General features: G+C 41.2%; 1 protein-coding gene across 2 annotated transcripts; it reads right to left on the reverse strand.

Moving 5' to 3' along the window:
- Positions 1-1577: 1577 nt before the first annotated feature.
- Positions 1578-8564, reverse strand: HCCS (holocytochrome c synthase). Of its 2 annotated transcripts, none has more exons than XM_054638268.2 (7): positions 8408-8564; positions 7830-7979; positions 6969-7117; positions 6226-6374; positions 4978-5097; positions 4361-4447; positions 1578-3936 (listed from the first exon to the last, which is right to left on the reverse strand). In XM_054638268.2, exons 2-7 carry the CDS (start codon positions 7942-7944, stop codon positions 3738-3740), a joined length of 819 nt encoding a protein of 272 aa, XP_054494243.1. In that variant the 5' UTR covers positions 7945-7979; positions 8408-8564; the 3' UTR covers positions 1578-3737. The 2 variants fall into 2 exon arrangements, with proteins under 2 accessions (XP_054494243.1, XP_077038330.1); XM_077182215.1 differs by having other exon boundaries at positions 8413-8539.
- Between the last annotated feature and the right edge of the window lie 3395 nt (positions 8565-11959).

Raw genomic sequence — 11959 nt, forward strand, 5'->3', positions numbered from 1 at the left:
TACAGCAAAGCAGGGCAGAAATTTTAAGGCTTAGCTGAAAAATTCTTAGGGGGATTGAAGCTAGGACCATGAGCATAGTATGAAAGGAAGGAGCAAAGGTGTTTCTAGGGGACAGGGGAAAAAAAAGTAAATGAAAGACAGAAGAGCTACAGCTCCCCCTTCCAAACTGCCTCCAAGGGCAAAATGCAGGATGACTCAAGAGTCAGGAACTCCAGGCATCCCAGAAAGATCAGCCTCTGAATTATTCCCCAGCTACAGAGCACTCATGTTGGCCAGATACTAACAGGACAATCTGCAGGACAGCACAGCGCTGGTCCCTTGTGACTGAGCAGGGAGGGTGCTGGAGGCAGAGCAGGCAGTCTGGTGCCCCTGTAGAGTGGCAGCAGTGCCAGGGTCCCCAGTGCAGGGCAGCCACTGCAGCCTGAAGCGACACATCTGCAAGTGGCCAAAACCCATACCTGAATGCAGAATGGCTTCCTGCTCCAGGAAATCAAGGTCAGAACCACTCCTGACTGCATGTGATTACAGCTGGGAATCTTATGCTGGAGTCCTTTTCCACCAGTCCCAGAGAGTGCAGTTTCTGGGCACTCTGACATCTTCAGGGCAGGCCAGGAGGGCACCCCTAACTTGTTTCATCTGCAAGAGTCAAACACAAGAGGTCAAGCAGGGCTTTGGTACAGCGAAGCAGAACACAGGTGAACTTTAGGTATCTAAATACAGAACTAATTATAGAAGCAGCTTTTCTTTAGTGAGTGTCTGCATTTTCCCTTTGGAATGTGCACAAGGTTAACCTTAGTTTGAGATGGGTTCCTAAATTTTGTTTCAGCCTCACCATGATTGGGAACCTGATGTCACTGCAGAATTCCCTGAAAGGACTTGATCAGGATACTTCTTCACTTTCTTGGGCTCCATGAACTCTCCATACCTTCCTATACAAAGGAATATACTTCCTATCCTTACAAAGAAAGGATATAAATGTATTTATATATGTATATACACATTTCTTTTAATATAGCCTGAACAATAGTTTTTTAGTTAAAACATCCTTCCTAAGGATTAAAAAAAAAGCCCAATTTAAATCACCATTTTTCAAATTTACATTGGAATTATAATTTTAATTCTAACATCTATGCATCATGCATCAAGAAACCCAGGCCTAAAGAAAACTTCATTTACTTCCTTAAGTCTTACTGCTTGTAGAAATTAATTATTTTCATTTAGTCTTCTAGGAATTTATTTTTTTTAATTTCCTTGCATTCCTCTGAAGTCAGCCAGGCTCAGGATGAATGTATTTTTTGTCATATGCTCTTATTCTGAGAACTGCTGTTTCAGTTAGCAAACACTTGAATTTAGTCCTTGGGTTTTGGTTTTGTATTCACCTGAAAAATGAGTAAGAATATATTCAAAGGCATGACAATAGTTAAGTTGTAGTAATATACAATAATGCACAGTGACAATATCAAATATATACTCTATAGCAACATTTTAGTTGTAACAGACTAGAATCTCATATGACACATATAAAGGCTCATTTTAATAATTCTTACAGCTAAAAGCATGATCACCAAATACCAAAGTTTAGAAAAGTATATTTATTTGATTTTCCCTTTAATTTGATGACAAAGTAGTACATTTCATCAACAGTAGCACAGAAAAGAACAATTTTGAATCTGTGGTAGATGAAAGGTAACAGGAGATAGTAAACACATGAAGTGGCTTGTGACAGTTTCCCCAGATTCAGCAGCAATTACAATTTCCACACTCTCAACATCACACTGCCAAAATCAACAAAGCAAACTCGTGCTTTTGAAGCTTCTGAAATACTCCCTACAGTGGTTTAGCCTTTCCATATTTAGTTATGAGAAATACAGAATACTCACTGTAGCAAGCTGCCAAATACATAAACCAACAACTACCAAAATAATCCCATAGGAAAACAACCCACCACCCCAAAAAGAGTACTCCTCAATCTTTACTGTTAGAACAGAGCAGTTCCTTCATGAGTCAGTTCCTTCACTTGCTTCATACAAACTCTCTTTTCATTTATCTCATCCATATATTGCCTATTTAGATGGATTTTTTTTCTTCCCAGTTTATCATATATATACGTGTATATATATATATATATATATCACTGAAAAGCTGAAAAAGGAATGAGCAAAGTGCATATGGGTAAGAGCATGGTTTTCCTCTTAGGATTCTGGATAATATTTATTCCTACCATGCACAACAGTTGTCTCTGAAGTGGGAACTAGTTGTGATCATTAGAATTCCAAAGTAGGAAAGCTTCATTGACTAATTTTTCCCTAAATGGGAAGTAACTTTCCTGAAACATTAAGAGAGGCTTCCTATCAAAAGAAAAAAGGAAGGGAAGGGGAAAGGGAAAAGGAAAGGGAAAGGCAAAGTTCCAATGTCAAACACAGGCCACTCTCAGAAAATGAAATGTACAGCTACTTTCCCATTAAGGTTGGGAGTTTCAAGAAGGCAGCTTCCCTCATTTGAGAAGGTACAATGTGCTATTCTCTTACTCCTTTCCATTCCCAAGTGTTTTGCACAGCATCTGAAACTTACTGAGTCGTGCAAACTTAAAGCTATTACATGGAAGACTTGAAAAAGTTAGTTTCCCTTACTAAGCACAGACAATAATCAAATCTTTATGCCATGCATCACCCTTAGAAAACACTCCAACCAACCTCCTCCCTTGGACTTTTGATACCCTTTTAGCCTTTTAGTTATGGACACACCTGTAATACACCTCACTATACTCATGTGTTTGACTGTGTAGCCACACCCCCTTGTGCAATTCCTTATTATATAAAAAACCATGCTGTAATAAATATCATTAATGCAGCCGGGATGTCAAATGCAGATGCACTGCAGGAGGTTCTTTAAATAAGGCTTAGCTCTGTCCTGAATTCATTACATGACACACATTACGGACATGAAAATACTGTAATAATGTATTTTCTTACATCAGAAAACCATCTTTTAAATATTCAAATAAATAGCCATTAAATATCAATTTTGTCCTTTTAGAAATGCTGTTTTAAAAGTGACACTCATTTCCTGCTTCTAACAGTGTTCTTCAGTTCAAAGAAAAATTGCAGATTAAGGCATGAGTGTTCTCCTTTTCTACATAACATACCTTTAAAATACTCATACCACACTACACCTCCTTTAACTGATTAACTGAAGTTTTCTGAGGATGTATTTGAATAGGTAAAATGTCTATGTGAAAACAAATACATGGTTTTATTATGTAAATAAAACATGTAATTTGAAAGAGTCCGGATCTTTTACCGTTTATTCATCATGGAGGTATCCAAATACTTTAAATATGTGAAATAATGTATGAAATTTCCAGTTTTCAATAATCAAGTAATACTCAAAACTCCAGTCAGAATCAGAATTGCAATGTATTTGGAGAAGCACTGAAGTCATGAAATGAAAAGAAGGAGAGCTTACGCAAAATCTGAGACGAAGAAAGGCTTCCCAGTTCTTAAGAAAATTAAGATACATGTTTTTGCCACTGTAACTTTATTATTCCATTTGAAACACCACAAAGCATTGGTGTACTTAGGGAGAGATTTCTCTGTCCTCCCTTCCCACCCCCAAAGAGGAGTGGTGATGATGAAAGCAATGACAGCTGCAGCGAACCTCTATCTCAAGTCCTGGTATAGACACGTCCATTGTCTAGGAGCAAAGTGGTTATTTTCGGGTACACACCGCAGGAGCAGTTAGGAAGTCCAGCGCCACCAGGCCACCTTGACTCTGTCCCAGACGGCCGAGAGCGAGTCCAGCGCGGGGCGCACGTCCAGGATGGTGAACTGGTAGTTCTCATCCACCGCCCCGCCGTCGTAGTAATCGATAACGTAGCGCACCTCCTTGCCACAGCGGTCAACGATCCAGTCGTGCCTGTCAAAGGGCAGCTCGTACCTGGAGAGGACAGGGAACACCCATGGAGACATTTCATGGGTAATATGAATCTGGGAGAGGGAGTCCCATTCAAGATTTGTTTGTCCGTAAGATCCCACTAGTACGTCTATCTCCCGGCAATTCTAACGTGCAATACCAGTTCTGAAACATCTTTAAATTAATTCCACACCATGTTTTCAGACACATTTCTCCAGCCTGCCTTTTTGACCAACAAGTGCTAAGACCTGGCTATGCAGTAACCATTGTAACAGTAGCTACAAACTCCACAGGACTATTTCAATGTTCATCCCACCATGTGGACTCTAAAGAGGCTGTCAAGTGCAACAAGCAGGTGGGGAGCCAAGAAACATTCAAAAAAAGTCAAAAATAGTCCAAAAAAGACTATGGGAGGCTGGAGACCTTTTTTCTGAAAAGACCTACGTACCCCATCCATGAACGTATTCTGGCTCTTGGCGAGTACTCCTTTGCTTTGCCTCCAAACCGCATCAGTGATGGCCCACATGGACATTCCCTGTGCACACAATTAAAAAGGAAAAGAGTTTTCACCTGTTAACACAGTCTTATTTTCAGTGATTAAACCACTATGGTAATTTGTTTTAGTAACAGAGAAACTGAGTAGAAGAAAGCAACAGTAAAAAAATAATTACAAGTGATATAACCCAACATTTTTTCCTTTTTCTAAAGCTTTGAAAAGTCATCCAGTTTTTGTCAGCACTTGCTGCTGGTATGATAAAGTATCCCTGATCTGCTCCAAACCATTGTTCTAATTTGTAAACAAAGCAGTTCTCTGCAAATCTAATCTACAGATTTAACAGATTAAAGAATAGAAAACCATCATCCAAACTACTGTGTAAAAACGATCGTGGAATTTCAGAGAAAAATTTGTAATACCAGATGCTTAACTAGTCTGTGTCTTGTAGGAACAGGGACTATGCTGATCTAAAAACTGACAGTCTTGTCACCAGTCATGCTAATCTAAGTTTACAACTCATATCTTTGTCATAACAAATATTCCATATGCAACATTTCACAGGTACGTACGTAGCATGTAGAGCTTCCCACTTCAAAATCTCCTTCCAAGCTTGCTCATTATTTTGATTATGAATCTTAATAATGTTGGTCATGTCTTCACTTGTTATGTCATCATCTTTCCACCTCCACCTAAAAAATAAGAACTTGAAAATAGTTTATAAACATTACAGCATAACTACCTTCCTAGCTTTATCTGATAAACTTTTGAATGAAGATTTAAGGCTGTATGCAAGACACAAGACAAGTATGCAAACTTCTAGCTCATCTGCTTAAGCATCTTGAGAACCACTTCATTTTCTGTGCAGAAGTGTGGTTATCCAACTTATCATCACAGAGATCTACAAATTCTACATAGCTAAATTAACAGCTTAACTGGATCAGAAAGTTATCAGAGTGTGCAAACATCACCACATCCACAGTATTCATAAAAAATGCTTAGGAAAAATCCCACTTGCATTCCTAATGCACAGAAGTCCTGTATTCAATACATTTGCAAACACTTAGAAATACTTTCCATCTCTCTTGACACTGCATTTTGACTGCATGTGTGCTTCCTTTTCAACTAGCATAACCTTAACACATTTCAGTGTTTACAGGAGCCAAACTTTTATGTTCTATACAGGCTGCTTATGTCATATTGAGTTATGAACCATATTGGGCATGTAGGAAAAAGAATTACTATTGCTCCAAAAGTAAACTACCTGTAAACTTCACCTGTTAGAGAATGACAAATCATTACAAAAGAACAAGGAAACATCAGCACAGGAGGATTTTTAGTCTTGCCTACACTAAATTTTTGTAAATACCAAAAATATCTACTTGCAAATTTCCCCAGTTTTAGCAATTGTGCAAAGTTAGATGTTCTCACATAGAACTTCTACTGTCATTTCACAGCATTAGCATGAAACCAACTGGCAATCATGCAGCTGGCATGACTGCAATCATGCAAATTTTGTCTACCCCTGTACAGGGACTTTTAAGAAAATCTTCTGAGCCACTAGCAGTTGCTTGACATTTTTTACCATCCTCCTAATCACTAGAAGACACATGGCTTTTGAGACCAACTCACCCTTTAAAATATAAAGATGTTTATAAGAAAAGTACTTTTTTTAAAGAGCTACTTTATTATTTTTATTTACTGGTTAAAATCCACAAGCTCTCATAAAAAAAAAAAAAAAAAAAAAGAACAATAACTAATGATACTAGTTCATGAATTCCAGGCTCACAGACATATCTGATAATTCACAGTGTATTTACCCTTTTCTTAGCATAGCATTCCAGAACATTTGCTCTGAAGGATAGACCCATTTCTTGTCAGAATGTGCTCTAGGAATGGAAGACTCTTCTCTAACAGTTGACAATGGAAATGGTTGACCCGGAGATGGCTGCTGATTGGGAGGAGGCATCTAGAGAACAAGGAGAACCAACAACAAACTACAGTTTTAGCACTTTGGTAAGTTACAGTGTTTGAGAAAAATCAAAGCATGATCAATCAACTCCTACAAAGATCAAGAAGTTCAACCTTTACTTAATTCCTCCAATTTTTTTTTTTTTTTGCAGTAGAATTCTTTGCACAAGTTTGTCATCAGGAGACTACAGGAAAGCTCTCTGCCTAAACTTCCAATTTTCAAAAGAGCAATGCTTTTTGTAAATCAGAGGAAATCTTAGAGATGCTAATCAGAACTCAACCATACTGCTGTTACACAGAAACTAAAATCCAACAATGTATCATGAAAAACATTTATGTAACTAGTAAATAGAGAGCAAAAGATATCTTTAAAAACAGGAAAACCACCAGAGATGTAAATTTTAATACAATGTTAAATAAGATGCAACTTGTTTTTAAATAAAAAATTGCCCAAAAAAGCAGTCTTAAAAATAAAACAATAATGTTATTTCCCATACTTTCGAGCTTACATAGTAACACTATTTACATTTTTGGGTATAATACTTCAGAAGAAAGAAGACTAAAGAAAACATGTGAAGTAAGCAAAAGTTACCATATTGCTGGGATCTATGTCGTCTTTCATTTGAGCTGCACCAGACTTCACAGGACATGCTACAAACTCATAAGCTCTTTCTTGATGTGCAGGAACATCATCTGTGTTCTCAGTTCTATGATCAGCAGTCTTCATGTGCATTGGACAACCTTAAACACAACAGTAGTATACATTTTGTTACAAGATGAAAACTCTAATACATGAAATGGAAAAGTTCATTGAAGGCTCATGTAAATGCAAATGGGTATTTCACTATTTCTTCTGAGCTTTTCAACAGTTTTGACTGCTCTCTTTCCTGCATGTCAGGACCCAAAATCATGATAAGATCTGAGTTTCCTGTGTAGTCTCTGAATGCTCATTTCCTACCCATCCTGGTCCCAATACTGAACTGTCTGTACTTAAGACTTCCTCGGGGAAGCTGACCCAGTGCATTGACTGAGTCAACAGAAGAGCTGATGTCCTTCTCCAGGCATCCATTGCATTCCACCCTTCTGCGGCCCTTTTCCAGATGCAGTTTTTAGTGACAACCAATCAACCCATCACCATCTGTGTAGGGCTCCCTGACCCTCTGTGGCTGCACCACACCATGGAACAGATTTGTAGGGCCCCTGGGAAACCAGACAATTGGAGGTGACCCACTGCTTCTACAGTAAGCACCTCCTGTCTCTAAAAACAAAGCAGCTTGCACAGTGTTCTGGTGAACAAGTGACTCCTCCTAAGGAAAATTTACTTGAGAATGACTTTTGTTGAACAAAAACCTCGAGTTTATCAGAAGAATTTCTTCCTCCTCCCCCCCGGACAAGATTTTTCATTCTTGTTTCTACATAGAGTTTAGCACATTTAGGTTTCAAGAATGATTACCGCTCATTTTTTCTTGATGCATGGGACATTCTGAAGGCGGAGACGCCGTCTGGTATTGCCTGGATGCATTTGGTGGCTGCTCTGTGGCAGCCGGGGAAGACGCGGACAAACCCATGGCCTCTGCACACCGGGCCTTTCAAGATCAAATTTCTGAACAAGAAGAAAGCAAACACTCGTAACCCAAAACTACACTGGCTATTTATTAAGGTGAACGCCAAGTGCAGGTGCAGTGCTGCACCACAAATTTAAAAATTAATTGAAAAATCTATTTAATTAACAACTTCCACCCAAAACAAAACCCAAGCCCCTGGCGAGGCCGCCCCGAGCTCCTGCCCTGAGCTCCTCACGGTCCCGTCGGGGCTGTCCCGCACTCCCTGAAGGACAGCGGCTCCCGCCCCGGCCCGGCCCCCGCCGTGACCGACCCGCAAGGTCAGGGCAGGCCCGCCCCTCTGCGCGGCCCGGCCGCCCCAGCGCCCGCCTCCCAGCGCCGCCGAGCCCGGCGCTGCCGCTGCCCCACCGCGGCCCGCACATCCTCCGCACCCGCACCCTCATCCTTCTCCTCATCCTCTTCTCCTCACCTCACCTCGCCCGGCCCGGCCCGCGCCTCCGCGGCGGCCCCGAGCGCCTCGCGAGAACCCGGCTCCGCTGCACGCCTGCGCCCGCCGGCGAGGGGCGGGCACGGAGCCGGCTCCCCGCCCAGGGCCCGGCCCCCGCCCGGCTTCCCGCCCGCTGCCGGGGCTGCGGGAGCGGGGCGAGCACGGGGCCGGACACGGGGCCGGGTCCCCTCTCGGGGGCGGGCAGGGGGCCCGGTCCCCTCCCGCCGCCGGGCACAGGGCTGGGGCCCCAGCGGCCCCGGGGGGCGCCTTCACCCAGCGCACGGCTGCCCAGGCCTCGCAGCCCGAGGACAAGAGCCGGGTCTGAACTTGCCAGCGAGAGCGAACTGTGCCAGCCGAGGCTCGCGGGAAGCCCGGGCAGCTGCGCCAGCGAGAGCTGTGGGCTTGTGTGTGAAATCATTGCCCCTTACACCGCGAATAATTGCTTAAGTATAGAAGGAACCCACAACCTACCAGCACCACCGATACCGTAAAGGTGTATCCTTTTTAGTAGTAAACTTGCGGAGATAGTAAAGTTTTTTAAGATTATTTTTAATCATCAACTAGCCAAAAAAAGTATCACAGCTCTTTTAAGATTTCATAAGAAAACTGCCTCGTTTCCAAGCCAGAAGATGCATTTTACCTGTACGTGTGAAGTACCGTGCATAACACGCAGAAGATGGAGCTCACTGTGCGCATCAAAGCACAGAATACTGCCTTCATCACTGCCCTTTTTGATCAACAAGTGCTAAGACCCGGCTATGCAGTAACCTCTGTAACAGTAGCTACGAACCCCACAGGACTATTTCAATGTTCATCCCACCATGTGTTCTCTAAAGAAGCTGTCAAGTGCAAAAAGCAGGTGGGGAGCCGAGAAACATTCATTATAAATGTATAACAATTAGAACTGATTTAAAAAATAACTATAGTTTTTTCCCAAATAGTCTATTTCATTGTAACAATTAAAAATAGAACTAAAGGAGAAGGGAATTTAATCTTCAAGTGACATAGTTATTACAGTAGCTCAGGATGAAGAAAATCCAAACTTTTACATGCCATCTTTCAAAGTAGGATCTTTCTTATTAACAAGGACATTGCCATTCAGTGTGAAAATGAAAAAACATACAAGTATAAAACAATACCAAAGATTCATCCTTTCAGTCATTATTGCCCTTTTATAGTCTTGATTACTTAAGAGGAAATTATTTTCTACCCCCTCTGCACGCAGGAATTATTAGCACAGCATATTGAGAACCTTAAGATAGAAATTTACCATTATGTCAGGAACTGAATCTCTACTATATGCCCTAGAAAACATTCTGATTGCCTCCATCATTTCCCAGTTCAGGCATATTTGGCTTTACTGCAGTATCCAAGACTACACTCACAGTAACAGCTGTGTAAGCAGCACTAAACAATCATTTTATGTCTTCACGTGCTACACGTACAGAACCACAGAACAATTTCAGGCAGAAGGGACCTTAAAGATCCTCTCATTCCAACCATTGTGCCATAGGCAGGGACACCTTCCCCATGAAAGGGATGAGAAGGAGGTGTCTTTACAAACAAGCTTGATGGTAGATATGGTCAGATAGAGAGGTGAAAAAAGCAATGGGGGAAACCATAAATTCCACAGGAATTCCACTAATTGACAGTCTGCTACTCACTCAAGACTGTGTTAAATCTCTGGATTTAGAGAAAAAGAATGGAGACACAAGGAAAAAGAAAAAAGGGTGGGGGGTATTAGGTGTTTCAGGGAGTCTGTACCTCTGAAGAACCTCAGCCAATGGGGAAAGAGAGAGGAAAAATGCGGCCAGGAAATAAGGATAAAAAGGAGGCTGTGTCCCCTAAAAATGTTGAGACCCCATGGGAATGCCCCATGTCCTCTCCTTTTATTTGAATAAAGTTACAGGACTCCTCCTTTTTGGACTAAACCTCTTGTGTTTGTGGATTAATTTTCCTGACACCTACACCAGGTAGCTCAAAGCCTCATCCAACCTGGCCTTGAACAGGGGCATCCACAGCTTCACTGGGCAACCCGTTCCAGTGTCTCACCACTCTCACAGGGAAGAATTTCTTCCTAACATCCAATCTAAACCTGCCCTCTTTCAGTTTAAAGCCATTCCCCCTTGTCCTATCACTACATGGCTCTGTAAAAGGTCCCTCTCCAGCTCTCTTGCAGCCCCTTTACATACTGGAAGGGGCTCTGGAGTGTCCACAGAGCCTTCTCTTCTCCAGGCTGAACAGCCACAAGTCACCCATCCTGTTTTCACTTAACGACACTGTTTAACAAGATCCTCCCACAAAGCAACTGAAATCTCTGCTTCTAAATATTTCAAGTCAGTGGCAAGAAGGACTCTATGGTAAAACAGATTTTGTCTCTCTGATGTTCTCAAATGGAAAATTGCTTCTACTCCTTCCTCTCCAAGTACATAATGCTGTAGATGTCACTATGCCATCTCCCTGCTTCCACCATCACTCTCCACCAGAAGCAACAACTGCACTATTAGTCATTGTATAGATGATAGTTTTCACTATTGTAAGCTAAGCCAAGTAGCAAAAATTTTTTTACTCAATGTAAAGGCTTCTTTACAAAGAACACCAAGGTCCCAGTCTCAATGAAGCAGGGTCTACCATTGCACTGTGAACTCCAGAAAAGTAGAGCAAAAGAAGACAACACAGTACCCCACCTTCTAAAATATGACAGATCTCCATTGCAAAGATTGAATTTTTTTTTAATATTAGTGCAAAATTATTACACCAATACAAGGAGAGAAACCAAAGTTTTCAGCAAGAATACAAAGAGTAATAAAAAAAAAATTGGGAAAAAATGAAAAGCACCTGTGCATTCAAATATGACAAAGAAGTGGCTATAAAAAATACTTCCTATATCCTACATCTTAGGGAGAGATAATGTTTCTCACACTTTAAGCAAGACTTGTTGAATGCATCAGTTTAAGAATGGCTCACTGAAAGGCATCCCTTGTTCCCAGCTGTGCCCAGTCCTTCCTTCCCACTATTCAGTGTTAAAAGCTGCCTGGTGCCAATACAAAAGCCTCCTACCAAGCCCCATTTTCCTTCCTCAAGCAGTTAGAAATCTGACCTATATAGCATCTGACCCCAAAGAACATCTGTTCCCAGAAACTCCCACTCACTTTCTAACATACCCATTAGTTAATGAGTAGTTTACTTACACTAGCAGCGTAAAATTACTACCTTAAGTATATAATCTACAAATGCAACTAAATAACCTTCAAAAAATGAAAGGAAAAAAAAGTAAAAACACTGTACTGCTTTGTGTTTTCTTCTAGTAATTTAACCACTGCATAACACAAGAAAACCCAAAGAAACCTGTGCTTGGAAGCCAGTGGTTAAGATATAAAACAGCAGCAATCTCTAGGGATGCTCAAAGAAACCTGTGGGCTTTACCACACAATTCATGCTTCCATGCACATATAGAACCTAGGAATTGCCATACTGAGGAACTTAATTGCCATTTGAGTATTCAGTAAGGGACTATGTAGTTCATCATATTTA

The sequence above is a fragment of the Agelaius phoeniceus genome, chromosome 8 (genome assembly GCF_051311805.1).
Source record: "Agelaius phoeniceus isolate bAgePho1 chromosome 8, bAgePho1.hap1, whole genome shotgun sequence".
NCBI lineage: Eukaryota > Metazoa > Chordata > Aves > Passeriformes > Icteridae > Agelaius > Agelaius phoeniceus.